This window comes from Giraffa tippelskirchi, chromosome 10 (genome assembly GCF_054371585.1).
Source record: "Giraffa tippelskirchi isolate mGirTip1 chromosome 10, T2T-mGirTip1v1.2.pri, whole genome shotgun sequence".
Lineage (NCBI taxonomy): Eukaryota > Metazoa > Chordata > Mammalia > Artiodactyla > Giraffidae > Giraffa > Giraffa tippelskirchi.
In genome coordinates, this window is record NC_137284.1 from 21,877,495 (window position 1) to 21,895,143 (window position 17,649).

At 44.4% G+C, this 17,649-nt stretch overlaps 1 protein-coding gene across 5 annotated transcripts; it reads right to left on the reverse strand.

Annotated features, from left to right (window-relative positions):
- Nucleotides 1–505: 505 nt before the first annotated feature.
- Nucleotides 506–14,043, reverse strand: LOC145523405 (serum amyloid A-3 protein-like). Of its 5 annotated transcripts, XM_081533633.1 has the most exons (8): nucleotides 13,935–14,043; nucleotides 13,546–13,629; nucleotides 11,992–12,370; nucleotides 11,170–11,339; nucleotides 9,119–9,158; nucleotides 3,823–3,914; nucleotides 1,179–1,317; nucleotides 506–788 (listed from the first exon to the last, which is right to left on the reverse strand). In XM_081533633.1, exons 6-8 carry the CDS (start codon nucleotides 3,911–3,913, stop codon nucleotides 623–625), a joined length of 396 nt encoding a protein of 131 aa, XP_081389759.1. In that variant the 5' UTR covers nucleotide 3,914; nucleotides 9,119–9,158; nucleotides 11,170–11,339; nucleotides 11,992–12,370; nucleotides 13,546–13,629; nucleotides 13,935–14,043; the 3' UTR covers nucleotides 506–622. The 5 variants fall into 5 exon arrangements, with proteins under 5 accessions (XP_081389759.1, XP_081389757.1, XP_081389761.1 ...); XM_081533631.1 differs by lacking the exon at nucleotides 11,170–11,339; XM_081533635.1 differs by lacking the exons at nucleotides 11,992–12,370; nucleotides 13,546–13,629; nucleotides 13,935–14,043 and adding an exon at nucleotides 10,247–10,288 and having other exon boundaries at nucleotides 10,394–11,339.
- Between the last annotated feature and the right edge of the window lie 3,606 nt (nucleotides 14,044–17,649).

Below are 17,649 nucleotides of genomic sequence, written 5' to 3' on the forward strand. Positions count from 1 at the left end.
CTAGGAACTTCTATAAAGCAAGGAAAATAGAGTAAAGGGAAGCAGCACTGGAGGCGGTTCTGGATGCACAGACAGAAAGTGGTTCATAGTTGGACTTGTAGGTGCTGCTGAGTGATGAACAGAAGATCAAGGTGGCAGTTTCTGGAGCAGGATCCCACCGTCCATCCTCCTGTGGCTGCATCCATGCCCCGACACAGAGAGCACCAGGGACAAGCTAGGGGACTAGACCCCGGGACAGAGAAGGTGATAGGACACAACTGCAGGGAGTGAGAAGGCCTGACAGAGAAGGGCCTGGAGATAGCCCCAGTGTAACCAGAGGGGCCTGGAGAGGGAGCGGGTCTGATTAGAGGAAGGCTGGAGAGGGGGTCTGTCCTGAATGATGCTGAGATTGTGTCTGTGAACCAAACACACAGCCACAGGCTCAGCCTTCACGTGGGTGTCCTGCCATCAGTCCTGGAACTAACAGGCTGTCCTTATACCAAAGAATGACACACAGTTCTCAATATTCCATCTCTTAAGCATTTATTAGATCTGCTGTCTTCTGTGGACAGAAAACTCTCCAGGTCAGTGTCCTGCCCTTGAGGACTCACAGCCCTGTCTCCTGAGCAGACAGAGACGCAGCTCAGTACTTGTCAGGCAGGCCAGCAGGTCTGAAGTGGTTGGGGTCTTTGCCGCTCCGGCCCCATTCGTTGGCAAACTGGTCGGCCTTCGAGTCCTTTCGTACCTGCTCCCTGGTCATACCCTTAAGCAGAGGGTCTGTGATTCCCTGAATAGTTTCTCTGGCGTTACTGGAAAGGAGGAAGGCAGGGAGGGGATTAATCCAGGACTATGAGCCACAGCCCCACCCTCCCCATCTCTCCTCTTTCCAAGGGATCAATGACCCTGAGAGGAGCCGAGGAAACAGGGGCTACAACCCTGAGGCTCCCTGGGCTCAGCCCACCTCAGCCCTGTGCTGGGTGAACAGCACCCATAGGGGGAGGGTGGAGAGTCGCCTGTCCCACCAGCCTTGCTCTGCTCCTCAACCTCTCAGCCCTCACACTGGGCACAGAGCAGGAGGGTGTTTAATAGTAGGAGGGCCCACAGCCCTACAGGAAAGTTCTCCAGGGCTTGGCCCCTCCAGGTTGTCCAAGGCAGCCGAGCTCTGCTCACCTATCCCCGCAACCCAGAGGCCCTGGTACCTGATCACTTTAGCAGCCCAGGCACCCCCTGGTCCCCTTTGGGCAGCATCATAGTTTCCGCGGGCGTGGAAGTATTTGTCTGCACCTTTGTAGTTGGCTTCTTTCATGTCAGAGTAGGCTCTCCACATGTCTTTAGCCCCTGGGAAGAAAAGAAAATGATGAGATGAATGTGATCATGTTTTGGTGAGAGAGAGAAATAAGTAATTTCTCCCACTGATTCTAGGTCTCAGCCTTCGACTAATCCCTTGGAGATTGTTATATTGGCTTGAAATGAATGTTTCCTTACTTCTCACTTACCTCCCTGGTCTGAAGCTGTGAGTATCACCCTTGGTGCAAGTTTTATGCTGTTTGATTTCATTCTAAGTCTGTTGGAACTTTGTTTCTGGAGGTGTGTGGTGTGTGAAGAGAGGTCAACGCTCTTTCTTTAAGGGATGTTTGCTTATACAATGAACCTCCACCTGGAAAGATGCAGGAAAGGCTCTGACCAGAGCTTGAGAAGAAGGACGATACTGAGAAAAGCTGTGGATATAGGATACTCCCAGCCTGATCAAGGGGAGAAATCCAGCCCTGGGGACTAACTCGGGCCTGAGTACATCTGAATACTCAGGACATGTTTGCACATGGGCAACCGTCAGAATTCAATCAGCAGGTGATAAAGGTGAGTTCCCTAAGAGGGCTTTGAAGAAACAGGGTAATCAGATGCAGAAAAAGGGCAACTTAATCACCAGCTCTAAAGTTCAGTGTCCTCTCCAGTAAAGTGGAGGAGTAATGCCTCCCTCAGGGTGGTTATGCAGAAGAACTGGGGAAATACAGGTTGAGTTTATAGAACATTGTAGGTGCTTACTATACTATCACCCCTCTGGCCCTTAGAAGAGTAGGGCAAAAAATAAATAAATAAAGTAACTAAAGTAGGATGAAGATCAGGGAGACATGGGCAGAAAACCCAACCTAGATAGAATAAAATGGCAAAGGTTTAGAAGATTCGCTCATTAGGGAAAAGAGGAAAATAAAACATGGATTATAATCATAGTTTATGTAATATCTCTGAGATAACTTATCTTTATTTTAGGTATTAGCTATTTCCAGCGTTCAGAAAAATAGTTTTGTTGAAAGAAAGAAAGTGAAGTCGCTCAGTCGTGTCCGACTCTTTGCGACCCCATGGACTGTAGCCCGCCAGGCTCCTCCATCCATGGGATTTTCCAGGTTAAAGTACTGGAGTGGTTGGCCATTTCCTTCTCCAGGGGATCTTCCCAACCCAGGGATCGAACCTGGGTCTCCCAGATTGTAGGCAGACACTTTACTGTCGGAGCCACTAGGGAAGTTCGTAGTTTTGTTAAGGGGTATAATATTCTTTCTATAGCTATTCATCCTGAGTTACAGATTTAAATAGTTCCCGGGAGTCTAGAGTCACTTAATAAGTACTGCCAAATGCACAGTATTTGTCCCTTGGGTGCAAAACCAGGTAGTGATTCTCAATATTTACTGTGCACAAAATCAAGTGGGGTGCTTAATAATGGACAGATTTGCAGAGAGCCCCAGGGACTGTGGTTCAGGGAAGGAACTGTGTGTGCATCCAGGCACCTGCATTCCACAAAGCACCCAGACCAAGGGTGATTCTCATGCAAGTCATCCTAGAGGGCCCCTTGAACAACACTGACCCAAGAGATGAAAAGATATTTCTATCTGGGTCTGTGTGAATTTAGACAGAATTTAGAGCAAACTCTTAAAACAATTATTCAGTAATTATCAGAAAAATAACAACACCAAATAGTTTTGGGAAATAAATTACGGCCAGTTTGCTCTGTCTAGTCAGGTCTATGTCTCTTGCTGTAGGGTTCTCGCCAGGTCTCGGCCTCAGTAGTACCATCATTGAGGAAACTCATGGTGCCATTTACTGTGGGGAGGGGAACTCTACCGGGTTTCCTTCCAAAGGCACCAACGCCCATTCTCTGCCATTTGCTCAGATAAAGAGCAGGACGCGTGTTCACAGACCCCTCACCCTCCACACGTACTCTTGTCTGGGAGGCAGTGGAAGGGCCGAGGTTAACAGCAAGGTCTCAGGATGCTGGGTTCAATCCCGCTCTGCTGGAGGACGTTGGAACTTATCTTAATCTCTTGGGGCCGCAGCTTCTCTGATAAGGGGTAATGGTCTCTACATTGCAGGACTCAAGGATTAAACCCTGAGGAGGAAAACGAGTCGATTCCTGCTTGTAAAGCCCTTAGACAGTCCGGACTAGCTACTAAAAAATCAGGTATTTTAGTTATAAGTATTCCGCGGTTGCTCCCACTTCATGGCTACAGGAGACTTGGAAATGAGCCATCTCTAGTTGCCCGCGAGGGGGCAGCAGAGCCTTCCTGGTATTTTGGGAACATGCACCCCGCCCCCCAGATGTCTTCCTCACTCCTACAGAAAGTCAGGCTCACTCCTGCTGAAAGTTGGGGCTCAAACTTTATATGGCCTCTGGCTTGGAGATCCCCAAAAAGAGTGCAAAGCTGACCAGAAAAGCCTCGAGAAGTGCTACCATGAAAACTAAGCTCGTTTTCTGCCCACCTGTGGCCTTTGCCTTGTGGGGATGTGTCCTCTGCTAAGGTGAATCCTGGGAAAGCAGACACAGTCTCCCCTGGCCCATCCTTTGGTCCTTACCTTGACCAGCTTCCTTGAGGAATGTCCCCCATGTCTGGCTGCTGACGCCCAGGATCAGGAAGCAGAAAATGATGCCCGTGGAAAGTTTCATCCTGCAACAGAGAGATGAGCGAACTCAACCAAGAATGATAGGGCTTGGGGCTGGGTTGTAATGTGGATACACTCTTACATTTCAAACATAAATCCCTCTGAATTTTATCTCGATAGATAGATGATAGTTTGTAACACAGAGGATCCAGCTCTCATTTTCACTGAATCCTGGGAATCCTGGTGATTTCCTGCATGAAGGATTGCAACGTGCTTTTAGCATAAACCACTTTCCAGTCCAGTCATCCTCTATCAGCTGGAAACACAGCTGCACTGCAGGTTTCCCAAAGCCATGAGCAGTGTGTTCATGCCGCCTCTCTGTGATGTGAGACGAGGTGAACAAGGCACAGGTGTCTGTGGACCGCGTACTCACCTCATCACTGCCTTCACAGAAGAAGCAGACGAGGAGAGCCCTACTCCCTGAAGTGCTCATATCTGGTGGATTCTAATGGTCAGAATGAATAAGTCAGATTCAAGAAGGAAGCAGAGAGTTGGGCTGCAGCACAAGAATGCTGGTGCAGAGAAAGTCTCCGAAGATGAAAAGTGTTGGAAAGTTCTAGCACCTCACCTTTGGCCGTGCCCTCCTGCTGAGGCTCCTGTTGAAGCTGAGCTGCCTGTGCTGCCTGCCTGGGAGACAGGGCCGGTGCTTTATATACTGACACTCGGCCAGTGGAGCAAATGAGAAATGGGGTGGAAGCAAAAAAAGAGAAAGAAGGAAAGAAAGTTTGGGAAATCCCCCCTGACCAGAACACAATATCCAAAACAACAGAGTTATTTTTCACTCACGTCTAATTTTCCAAGATTGTGCAATCTGGAAGTTTTCAGAATGTAGCATGTTGAGCTTTTCTTTCCATTTCAAGTCTCATTCCAGTGGCAAATGTTTTTTTCATCTCCCACAGTAGTGTACTGACATTTGTTGTGAAGGGTGTTTGTGCTTAGGTGCTCAGTTGCATCTGACTCTTTGGGGCCCCATGAACTGTAATCCACCAGGCTCCTCTCTCCATGGGACTCCCCAGGCAAGAATACTGGAGTGGGTAACCATTGCCTTCTCCAGGGGAGCTTCCTGACCCAGGGATCGAATCTGGGTCTCTTGCACTGCATGTGGATTCTTTACCACCTGAGCCACCTGGGAATTCTAAAGACTAACATTAGAAAGAGAGAGTTGAGTAAAGAATGTGAGCAACAGGGCAAATGGAACAGCAGAACGGATCCCTTATAAGGGACAGCTCAGGATGAAGCTGGGATCTCAGGCTACAGCAGCAGGAAAGGAAGGAGACACAAACTCGGGAAAATCAAACTTCCAGCACCCACATGGGGTGTATTCAGCACTGGAAAAGGGAGTCTTCCAAATTCAAGGGTATTCATGATCAGATGCTGTTGATGGTCGTAACAGTAGGTCATATTGAGAGGTCATTGTAATCCCAGGAAGGATGAACTATAGTGTAGAAATCTGCTGTGATACTGTATAGAAATGACACCATAAAAATGAACAGGAAAAGTTCAGGTGTCTGTTAAATTACCAGGATAGAAGATTCAGGAAGGATACAGAGAAAACTGATTTATCACAAGAATACTGGAGCATATGATGGCAGAGAATAGCTGTATCAATCAGAAAAGCAGGACTGGGCTTTATTCTGTGAGTTCAGGAAGATAATCTTGGGAGGAAATTTCATGCAGGTGCTCTCACAGGGATGGCGTCTCTGATGAATTCCTTGCCCCATCTCTGCCTCTTCATCCAAAAGGGAAATCTCAAAGGTCACTGGATTTCCCAGAGGAGAAGGGATGATGCATGTGTAATATGTCAGAGATGGTGGGGACCCAGAGGACATGGAACTGCTCTTCCTGACAGTGGGACCCTGGATTGGAGGCCTGAGGACAGCAGGAGGGCAAGTAAGGCCCAGCCCAGGAGCACCGCCTCAGGATTCTTGCCTGGAGTGCTCACAGGAGAGAAGGATGTGAGCCGTGCGTTGGAGACACAGGGAAGCGATCTCCAAGACAGATGCAAGCAAATCTCGGGGACGTGCGAACTGAGACGTGGGGAGATGGTAAATTAGAGTCTGGAAGGACATGGGACTTGTGCTCAAGTAGTAATCCCAAGAGGAAGGAGGGTGAAGCATTTCCAATTTGTTACAAGACTCAGGGAAATATGAGCAGGGCATTAGAAAGAAGAGCGCTGGCCCAGGAGGAAGATCACCAGGCGAGGATGACACATGGGCTGGGAACCGTGGTCTTAGATTTGTTGTTTGCTGAGTCACTAAGTTCGTGTCCAACTCTTTAGTGACTCCATGGGCTATAGCCCCTCAGACTCCTTTGTGGGATTTTCCAGGGAAGAGTACTGGAGTGCGTGAAGATTTCCTTCTCCAGGAGATCTTCCTGACCCAGGGATCGAACCCACGTCTCCTGCATTGCAGGCGGATTCTTTACCACTGAGCCACCTGAGAAGCCCTGTCTTAGATTAGAACTTCTCAGAAATAGGATGATGCCTCTTTCTGTGTCTGGGACATATTTTATTTCCTGTAGGTGTAGTGAGATGAACGTATAGGGCAGATAACTGTCTAAAGGATTGCTCTGTCTGTTTGGTTTTTATCCAGGGCAAAGCTAAGCAATATTTAAATTTTCTGAACAGAACTTACACTCCTTGGGAAAGTTGGGGTTCCCTGAGGTCAGGGTAGTCTAGGTCCCTGAGCTGGCTTAGCTGACTTGGTCCCAGGAGTAGACATGGTGGGGAGAGGGGATGTTGTCAACCATCTATAGTCATCGGCCCTGGACGTGCCCTGGGGCTGCTCCATAGAGCCGGGGCTGTGATGTCCACATCCCTTCTACCTTCCTTGGGGCAGAAATCATGGGCCAGTGATCACATTCTTTTGCAACTCTTTGATTCTATTTGGAGCCATTCAATACTGGAATTCCACTTCCCACTCTCTTGCATCATTACGGTCATTTGTTCTTTGATTAAATCATTAGAGACAAAGCAAAAATTTCTAGACACCAAGTCAAGCATTGCAAGTTCTCTTCCTTGTCACTTACGGCACTCAGTCTTCCTGGAAGGAACACCCAGTTCATTGTAGGGCCATGCTTAGAACAATAGACAACAGGGGAAGTCAACTCTTTTCACTTGTTTGTCCCACAGAAGAAAACCATCCTGTCATGGCGATTTCAGAACCTTCAGGCCTTAAAGGGATTTCCCAGGAGTCTCCATGTGAAGTTGTGTCCTGGTTTGCAGAGATGGACTCTGCTAATGTCTGTTGTCTCCAATTAATAGTTAATAGTGAGTGACAATTAGCAAATTGTTTTATTTTTGGTGTATATAATAAATTAGAAAGTACCCCTCCCCTAATAGCCATGTGTGATAAGACTACTGAGAGGTTTAAGAGACCTTCATTTTCTGTTATAATTAAGTGGAAGAGAAGAACACCAAAGCTTTGCAACAAAAACCACAACCCCACAGGATACCCTGATCATGAATAACACTTGGGGCCTAGGTCCCAAAGTTTATGGTATAGAGAAACCTCCTGTATTTGTTGCAGCTGCAGGAGAAGAGGGGATAGTCTCTCCTCACATTGACAGTGCTTCTTTCACCAGCAGTTGGGAGGACGGGTAGCTTCTCTAAAGCCAAACCCTGGAATTCTACTACATAGCCCCGAGAGAGAGACAGGCCTGTGAAGTTCACAGTTTACCAAAGGAAAAGAAACACAGCTTTAGGACTAGAAAGGCTGGCTTCCCTCCTCTTCATCCTTCAGTTCACCAGGGAGATTGAAAGAAAATAGCACTGAAGAAATTATTAATGCTGTGTATATTATTGATTACATGGCTTCATGTTTTTTTTTCCTCAAAAAAAGAAAAGACACATGAGTATTGGAATCGACACATCAGAAGAAGGAAACATACTACACAGCTGCTCAGAGCTTCCTGAGGATCTCTATGTTTATCTGGTAGAGGGCAGCAGACCCTGATTCTGAGGTGACCTGCTAGGAGGGGGTCATCTCTGCTTTGGGGGGCTCCTCACTCTGCCCCTGGTCCAAGAATGTAGGAAAACAGCCTCCACTGACTTCTGGTGTCATAAGGAAAAACCGACTTCCTAGAATCGCACACAAATCTGACGCCCGTCACTCCAAACCTGGAAACAACCGTCTAAGAGACCAGATCCACCACGTTTCTCCTCTCAGCCAACTGCTGGCGACTCACACCTAGGACAACACCTGCATTCCACGCCTGTACACCCAGTGACTTCTGGCAGAGGCCACAACAGTCAACACCAACAACAGCTACAACACAGCACAACATGAAACCCTTTGCAATGACTCTAGTATCTCTCAGCATAAAAGGTCTTCAGCAGCATTATTCTGAGCTGGTTAAAACCAGTTCACAGAGGTAGACTCTCCACACAGACCCAAGTGAGTCAGATTAATCTGAATTCCTCTTTTCCCGGTTCAAAGTTAAACTTAATATGGAGCCTCAGATCTCCATTTAATCAACTCACAGTGACACATCATTTGCTAATTTAGATGAAGGAACAGCCTCAAACTTTGAGTAAGCACCTTTTTTGTTGTTGCTGTTGTTGTTGCAAAGAGACATAGATGTCTTTAGGGAGTTAGTTAAGTATTAAATAAGCAAAAGTGGCTGTCACAGATCTCTTCTCCCCAATACTCTCTACTAAGACCAGTGATTTTCCAGGAGAGTTTGCTAAAATCTCAGGGGACAGTTAACAGTATGTTACACAGGTTGGTGTAGAAAACTAATCAAGGGTAAAAATACACAGCTCATTTTAAAGAAGTAGAGTAACTTGATTCTAAAGTAAGAGATGGGCAATACAAGAAAACAGTAGTCCCATTTTACCTCTAAAGGTGCAAACAATTCAAACAGAGCATGGTGTTACCAAACCAAATATGAGCATTAAAAATTCCTCATAACTGAGTGAGGTTTCCTCTTAGAATTCAAGAATTGATCAACATTATGACTACAATTAATGTAATTCATCACATTATTAGCCTAAAGGAGAAAAATAATATTATCTTGATTGATCAAAAAAGAGTTTGATGAAGCCGAGGTTATGTTTCTTTTAAAAAATCCTTTAAGATAGAGTCACAGATGTAGGGAAAAAACCTCGTATTGTCCAGGGGATAAAGCAAGGGGTGGGGAGGAATAAATTGGGAGACAGGGATTGACAAATACATAATTGTATATATAAAATAGATAAATAAGGACCTACCATATAGCAGAGGGAACTCTTCTTAATACTCTGCAATGACCTATATGTGGAAAGAATGTAAAAATTAGTGGTTATATATCTAATTGCTATACTTTCTGTATACAGAAACTAACATGACATTATAAATCAACAATAAGAAGAATTTTTTAAAAGAGAAAAATCCTTTAGAAAATTACATTTCAAAGGGAACTTTCTTAATTTTATAAAATTAAGATGAAGTAAAATTAAAATTAAATTAATTACATAACATTAACAGATTTTATAATGGAAAAACTTTTAGCCCATCACTTGAAGAATCAGGAATGAGCAAAGAATGCCCACTGTCACCACTATTGTCTAACACAGTTCTGGAAGCCCTGACCAATGCATAGAAAATAAAAAGAAAGAAGAGATATCAGGATTGGAAAGGCAGAGATAAAACTGTCATCATTTCCATTACTATAATCATCAACTCCCCAAACCTCAAAATCAACCAATTACTCCAATTAATAGGAAAATTTAATAAGATGGCTCACATTTGATCCAAAAACCAACAGGTTTTTCCATAGTAGAAATACCCAAATAGAAAGCGTGACCAAAACAATAAACTATTTATAGTAACAGCAAAACTATAAAATTCCTAGCAATTACTTTCACCAGTAATTCACAGAACTGCAATGGAGAAGGTGTCAGACCTCTAACAAACACCTTTAAAGATGATTCAAACATGGAAAGAAGTTTCTAGCTCACTTATGGGATGACTTAACATTAAGGATGTTAATTTGACCCCAGATTAATCCACACATGTAATATTGAAAATTTCCATTGAATTTTTCTGGAACAGAAAATGATTACTCCAAAATTCACATACAGAAATAAAAGTCGATGCATAAAAAAGTCAGCCTCAAAAACAGAAGGTATTAAGAGGAGGAACTTACCACACCAGGTGTTAAGATAAACAGCAAAATACAATAATATAAATAGTATTTGCTCAACTAAAGACACATCTACCAATGGGACAGAATAGAGAGTGCAGAGCTAGGGCCACATGTATAGGACCTTAGTATATGATCAAGAAGACATCACAAATCATTAAAGATAGGATGGTTTGATAGTTTTGGAAAGAGAAAAATAAAGCTGGGCCCTTACCTAATAGGGCTTCTCTGATGGCTCAGATGGTAAAGAATCTGCCTGTAATGCAGGAGACTCAGGTTAAATCCCTGGGTTGGGAAGATCCCCTGGAGAAGGGAATGGCAACCCACTCCAGTATTCTTGCCTAGAAAATTAGATCCTTACCTAATACACATACGTAAGTCGACTTCAGATGTGTTAAATATGTAAATGTAAGATAAACTGTAAAGTTAATAAAAAATAATGTCAAAGAATATATTTGTGATCTAGAGATGGTGTAGAAATTCTTAAATTTCAAAGGCACAAACCCAAAATCAGGAAGTGGTGAATTTGATTACATCAACAATAAGAACATAGTTGTAGATAGAGAATGGGAAAAGATGATATTTAAAATATGGCAAGGGATTAATATTTCAAAAATACAAGGAACTTCTATGAGTCAGTAAGGAAAAGATGGCAGCCCCAATAGAAAAATGGATGAAGTGTTAGAAAAAAAATAGTTTACAGACAACATGCAATAAGAGATAAATTCACAAAATAACCAGAGAAATAAACTGACAAGCGGCCATGTTGTAAGTGTCAGATCAATACAAACGATATCTGCGTTGTGCCATGTGTATCACAGGAGGGACAGAGCAAGTGTGCATACCCTTAGTTTCACAGTTAAGAGTCACTCTGCTGTCCAGGAAGGCAGCCCAGCTCACACACCCTACAGCAATGGTGAGGATTTCTATGGCTCTGTGCTGTTACCTTGGCATGAACCAGCTATCCACTTTTACAGGCTAACAGCTTCCATCAGAAAAGAATTTTGCTTCAAAGACATAAATTAATATCTAAATTATAAATAAAATATTAGAGGGTTGCTGTCACAGGACATAGTGACTATCTCTGACATCGCTTTTGTTGTTATTTAAAAAAAAAACTCCTTTGATAGAAATAACCTTTGTCGATACAGGTTTTGTTCTTCTATTTGCTATTCTTGCAGTTGCAGGAGAGATGGAACATTTTCTACTTCTTATCTTGGGGAAAATTCTTTCTCCAGAGATTAGTAGGGCCTGTTGTTTCCCAGGCCAACTGCTAAAACCACAGTGTTTAACCATAAAAGAGGTTCCTGAGAGAAAAAGAAATCATATGGAAAACAAAAGGTCACAATAGGATTATTAACAGATGGAATATGGAACATGAAATTACTGATATCCTTTCCCTATTATTTTCCATTATGAATTCTTACTTGTGATTCTGACACATTTATCAATTTTTATCTTATCATAATCTTTATTAATTCATGTGCATTATTTATGTGTATATATGTGTTTGCACATTTAGTGATGTTGTGGGGTTGTGTGTAGACAGAGAAGCATATATGTGTAAACTATAGTGTAAATGGACAGATGCTGTTTTTCCGTATCTCATCCCAATGAGGACAGGAAGTAAGTTGTTGGTTTTCTCCACCACCATACCCTGTGCCTAGGAAAAGCCTCAACACAGCCAGGCTTGATGAATCTCACTGAATGAACATCTTCAGCAAGGAAAATTGAACAATATAAAATAAGTATAAAGATGAAAATAAAAGCAATACTAATTTCCTGAGCCTGGATGAGAGGGGGAGGGGCAGGAAGAACCTCTGTAGAAACTTTATGTTTCCAGTCCATTATCTAAGTGGATGTAGACATATGAACACATATGAACAATACTATCATTTTATGTTCTGCTTTCTCACTGCACAACTTACCATGATGATGTATGCATTTTACTACCCTTACCTGTCACAGTGAAAGCTGAAATTCAGATCTAGTCTGTGAGGATGGAGCCTTGGGATTCTTAGCCTCAGGTCACAGAGCACACATTGCATGTTTTGGCACATAAATAAATATACGATATATTTTAATTCAGTTCTCTTAAATCCTGATTAGCTTAATCATAACTCTCCAGTGGAATGTTCCTCACGTGAGAGCACTGGTCTTGTCTGTCTCAGATCCCCAGGACCTGGCCCAGCTCCTGCCGTGTCCTTGGGGAGCATGAAGTGGGAGCTGAAGAGTCAACAGAAGGATGAAGGAGTTCTGTCCACATCTTTACTGGAAGGGTAAAGTGAGGTTTTTTCAGACGCCACGTGAGACTATTTTGGAGAGTCCTAAGTCCACCCTGCAGAGAGTAAAGGAAGGTCTCAGTGCACTGGCTCCTCCCAGGTCAGATGGTTCAGGAACAAGGCACTCTGGCCAGCCCGAGTTCTTGTCCATTTGCCCAATTCTTTCAGGAAACATACGAGTGAATCATTCACAGGAGGGTTTGCAAACATGTGTTACACAGTGTGGTTTGACAAGACTCCATCGATACTAAATGTGTGTGTAAACTGAACACACTGTTCTCAGAGAGGACTGGGCTCTTTTCCATAATTACAGATTCCAAAAAGTGAACCTGGGAAACTAGAGAATTGTGCAAGAGCTCCCTTGGCACCCAGGTGTGAAAACAGGCTTTTGAGTGCTGCTTCTTTTCCATCACCCACAGCTGAGGACAGTGGCTCTGAGTACCCCATCCCCTAGAGAGGGCATCCAGGAAGCAGCGCCAGACGTGGTAAGCTCCCAAAGCTGAGGAAGAGGCAGCAGCGCCGGCCTCCACAGTCAACACCCCCCCTCCATCCCACCTCTGGTCCACGCAGGAGATGCCCAAGGAGGGGGAGGGGAGACGGCAGGGTTGTCAGTCTCCTGGGGAGTACGGTATTTGTGGAGGCAGGTGATTTCTGGAGATTGATTCAGAGTGCCAAGAAGAAAACAAAAATGCCTGTTCATCTCTCAGCCCAGGTGTGTGCTCACTGCAGACACTACCAGCTCATTCTGATGCCCCTCTCCAAGCAGAGGGCAATGTGGTGAGTTCTTGAGAGAGTTTACATGTGTAGGAGCTGTGAATATTCTGGAAGTTTCTAAAGATGGAGCACCCATGCCAGTAGAGTTGAAAAGGCAGTGGTGGAGTGTGACTAGGAAGGAGATGGGGTGAGCCTTTTCCCCTCTGCCATCTCTGCAGGAAGAGAAGAGGCCCCCGGACATTCTGGGGGGGTCCACTGGATTCCGCTGGAAAGACCAGTGAGGTTAGAGAAAAGGCAGTACTGGGCCAGGTGAGGTGACACCTCAGGTAGGGAGGGGCCTTGGAATGTGCACTGTCATCAGAACCCATTGTGGATAACCTCCTCTCTGGGAAGGTTCCCCATGGCTTATGGGTGGTGTGAAGCTGGACTTCACCTCAGGAGCACCACCATGTCCACCACCTCTGAGAGGCCCTCACCTGGACAAAGAATATCAACATCAGTTAGAAACACATCTCACCTTTACGAACCTCCCAGTGCAGAATCTGAGAGGTGTGGTGGGAAGATACCTCAGAACTGGCCTTCTATGCACGCCTCCTCATTGCTGGAACAGGAGGAATAGAGAAAGAGCTGTCTGTACCCTCACCCTCCAAGTGCCTCCAGCTACAAATCTAGCCAACAAGGAGGTTGGTAGGAGGGGGAGGGATGGAAAACATTAAAGCAGATAGAATGCTGAAGGTTGAAACAGTGCTGCAATGACTTGTAATGAAAATGACCCAAATGATAAAGATCAAGACGAACGTTTGAAAAATCACAGTGGAAAGCAGAGTTTGGAAAATAAATCCACTAGTTAAAAGTCCCCTAAATTGAGAATCCTCTGTAAACTGGGTATATGAAGATAATACGTACTCTTGAAGAACTAGAGTGTTTTGAATCTGTACATAGTAAGAGTTAGCCTTAGTTGCAGGGCCATCCAAACAATAGCCACTCTTTCCCATGTCCTCCCACCTTGCCCTCTGATTGCACTGCAACACTGGGAACATCTGTCAGCATTGGACTTTGTGACCTGGGAGGGGAGGGTGGGCAGGCAGTCCTCACATCACTATTATGCTGCAAGAGAGTCTTGGACACAAGTTCATTACCCTAAATCCTCCAGTTGTGAAATCAGCTTTTTCAGCTGTGTGGGCATCTCCTGTTTGCCCCACCAATCACTCACTCTCCATCCCGCTTTCTACCCTGGCCTGTCCAGACTAGGTCAGCTGAGCCCTTTGCTCTGGCCCTGGCTGGATTTGGACAATAGGGAACCTGGCCAGGAGCTGGGGAGAGAGGGGAGGGGCTTTTGTTGATTCAGTCTTACAACTTCTTCAGGGAGGGATCACCACAGACTGGCTGCGCCCCTCAATCAAAGGCACAACTCCTGTCAAGCACCCCTCTCCACACACTTCTCTGTGTCCTTGTCTCTGTCTCTCTCCTTCTCCCACTCCCCCGCACCCACAGAATCTGTAATCACTCCCTCCTCTAGCCCTTCAGGACTAAGGGAGATTACACCAACCCCACCCCACCCCCACAGGTAATTTCTGTGCTCTGCTTAGTCACTCAGTCGTGTCCAACTCTTTGCGACCCCATGGACTGTAGCCCACCAGGGTCCTCTGTCCATAGGGTTCTCCAGGCAAGAATACTAGAGAGGGTTGCCATGCCCTTCTCTAGGAGATCTTCCCAACCCAGGGATCGAACCCAGGTCTTCCGCATTGCTGGCGGATTCTTTACCGTCTGAGCCAGCAGGGAAGCCCACAGGTAATTTCTAGATCAAGGAATTGCACCATCTCTTCTGATCTCCTGAGGCTGTACCGACGCCTTGGGAATAGACTCTAATTAATCTCTCCTCAAGAAGCACTGATTCATTGAAAAAGACCCTGATGCTGGGAAAGATTGAAGGCAGGAGAAGGGGACGACAGAGGCTGAGATGGTTGGATGGCATCACCGACAAGATGGACATGAGTTTAAGCAAGCTCCAAGAGTTGGTGATGGACAGGGAAGCCTGGCGTCCATGGGGACGCAAAGAGTAGGACATGACTGAGCGACTGAACTGAACTGAAACTTTCCTCACATTACCCTCTTTGAAGGTGTCCTCTTTTCCTGCCAGGATCTTGAAGATACAGCAGCCTTAGAGAGCTGCACAGAATCTGGATTTTTGTGCCTTATAAAAGGAGTACAACTTTGTACAGCCACCAATCAATGAATCAAGACCAGTTATAGTAAGCAAACAAATTCCACATTCTATAACCGATGTTCTCATAGATGAGGTAAGCACTGCAATGCTTGCCAAGCTGACAGTCCTCACATGCTTCAAGGATAATGGTTAACATTCCTACGAGATGTTTAAACATTTTGTGATTAATAGTAGTTTGAAGCTTATTATTTCTTCTCAGTAAATGTAGTGAGAGAGAGAAACTGTTTAGGTTTATTACAGTTTCATAATTTATAACACACATATTACATAATTTATAACACACATTTATGTTTTTTTAAGACACACATCTCTTGATTATTTCTGAAATTAGGTCGTGCCTTACATTCACTAATTACCAGGAAGTGAAAAGTGAAAGTGAAAGTCGCTCAGTCAGATCCAACTCTTTGCAACCCCATGAACTATACAGTCCTTTGGAATTCTCCAGGACAGACTACTGGAGCGGATAGCCTTTCATTTCTCCAGGGAATCTTCCCAACCCAGAGATCGAACCCAGGTCTCCACCATTGCAGGCAGATTCTTTACCAACTGAGCCACAGGGGAAGCCCCAATTATCAGGAAGCACTGGTGAAACAGTTGTCATTGCTTTAGGATTAGTGTTTGTGTATACTTTCCTTTTTGCTTATACACAAGAGTGATGTAAGATTAAAATCTAAGTCCAAAAGAACCCCTTCAAAATGTGTAAAGTAAAAATTCACAGTGATAAGAAAACATTATGTCTGAATTTAAATGGTAACATTTTTCTTGGTGGTATATAAATAGTAACACATCTTTCAGTCTAAGGGTCTCAGTGTCAGAGAACCAGTGTGTGCTTTTGCCTTTCTTTAGTCTCACAGTGTTCTCTGCTAACTTGCCCCTCAGATAGTTGACACAGAACCTCAGACATTCAAAATATTTATTCCTTCTTTAAGACTTCTCATCAGCTACCACAATGACTACTAATTTCTTGCATATAGGATTCCTAATTTTCATATCTGTGAGGGAATATGCAAAGCATCACTAGAAAAAAATATTTTTCAGTTCAGTTCAGTTCAGTCGCTCAGTCGTGTCCGACTCTTTGCAACCCCATGGACTGCAACACGCCAGGCTTCCCTGTCCATCACCAACTCCTGGAGTTTACTCGAAGTCATGTCCATTGAGTCGGTAATGCCATCCAACCATCTCATCCTCTTTGTCCCCTTCTCCTCCCACCTTCAATCTTTCTAGGCATCAGGGTCTTTTCAAATGAGTCAGTTCTTCACATCAGGTGGCCAAAGTATTGGAGTTTCATCTTCAGCATCAGTCCTTCCAATGAATATCCAGGACTGATTTCCTTTAGGATGGACTGGTTTCATCTCCTCGCAATCCAAGGGACTCTCAAGAGTCTTCTGCAACACCACAGTTCAAGAGCATCAATTCTTCGGCACTCAGCTTTCTTTATGGTCCAACTCTCACATCCATACATGACTATTTTTATGATGAAGTAAAATTATATCATTTTGGCTGGTATTTAGTATGTTTTCAGTACAGATTTAATAGTCACTTCAAAGTGACTCATTACCATATTCTGCACATCCAAATTTGTATCCAACATCCATATTCTCTACAACTCTCAAACCCCTCTACCAGTTGTGACCTCTTTTGAACCCTACCTTTTCTCAGACTTCATTTATTCAACATATATTCATAAAGCAACGACTATCTGTGAGGCACTGTGACAGGCACTGTGGATACAAGGATGACACACAGGAGGAGAGACATGCCTTTGGCTTTGGGTTTCCTACCTACTTGCTCTAAAGACAGACAAGAAAATGGGCAGATATCCTGGAGTGTAACGAGTCCCAGGGAGAGTCACCTGCAATAAGAGCAGCTACAAACGGCTTCTCACAAGTTCCATGTGCTCCTCTCACATGTGCCGCTTCCCCAACCCCAGGATCTTCACCTTGGTCTCTTTCTCAGAGCCAGAGAGGTTTCTGCTCCCCTGGGGGTCCACCATCCCTTGTGGGCTTGATCCCCTGCCTCCTGCTTCCCCTGGCTCTACTGTTCCTTCTTCATCTCAGCGTCTCCCTCTTCCTTAGCTCCTTCCTGTTTCTTAAAGCTAGTCTGACCTTCTTAGACAGAAAACTTCTAACTAATAAACAATACATGAATTCAATTATTCATTTATTAATTTCCAATAAGCACTCGTTGAAATTCCATTCTGTGCCAGGACTGGATATTCAGATATAAACAAGAAAGAAATGGTCACTTCTCTCACTGATTCTATAATAAAAGGGAGGAAGATGGACCAAAACAAAGTCCAAAAGAAATCAGGAGAATGAACCAAAAAATTAATAAAAGATTCCACATGTTGAAATTGGCAAAAAGTACAGAATAACCAGTGTAGATCAGCCAAGA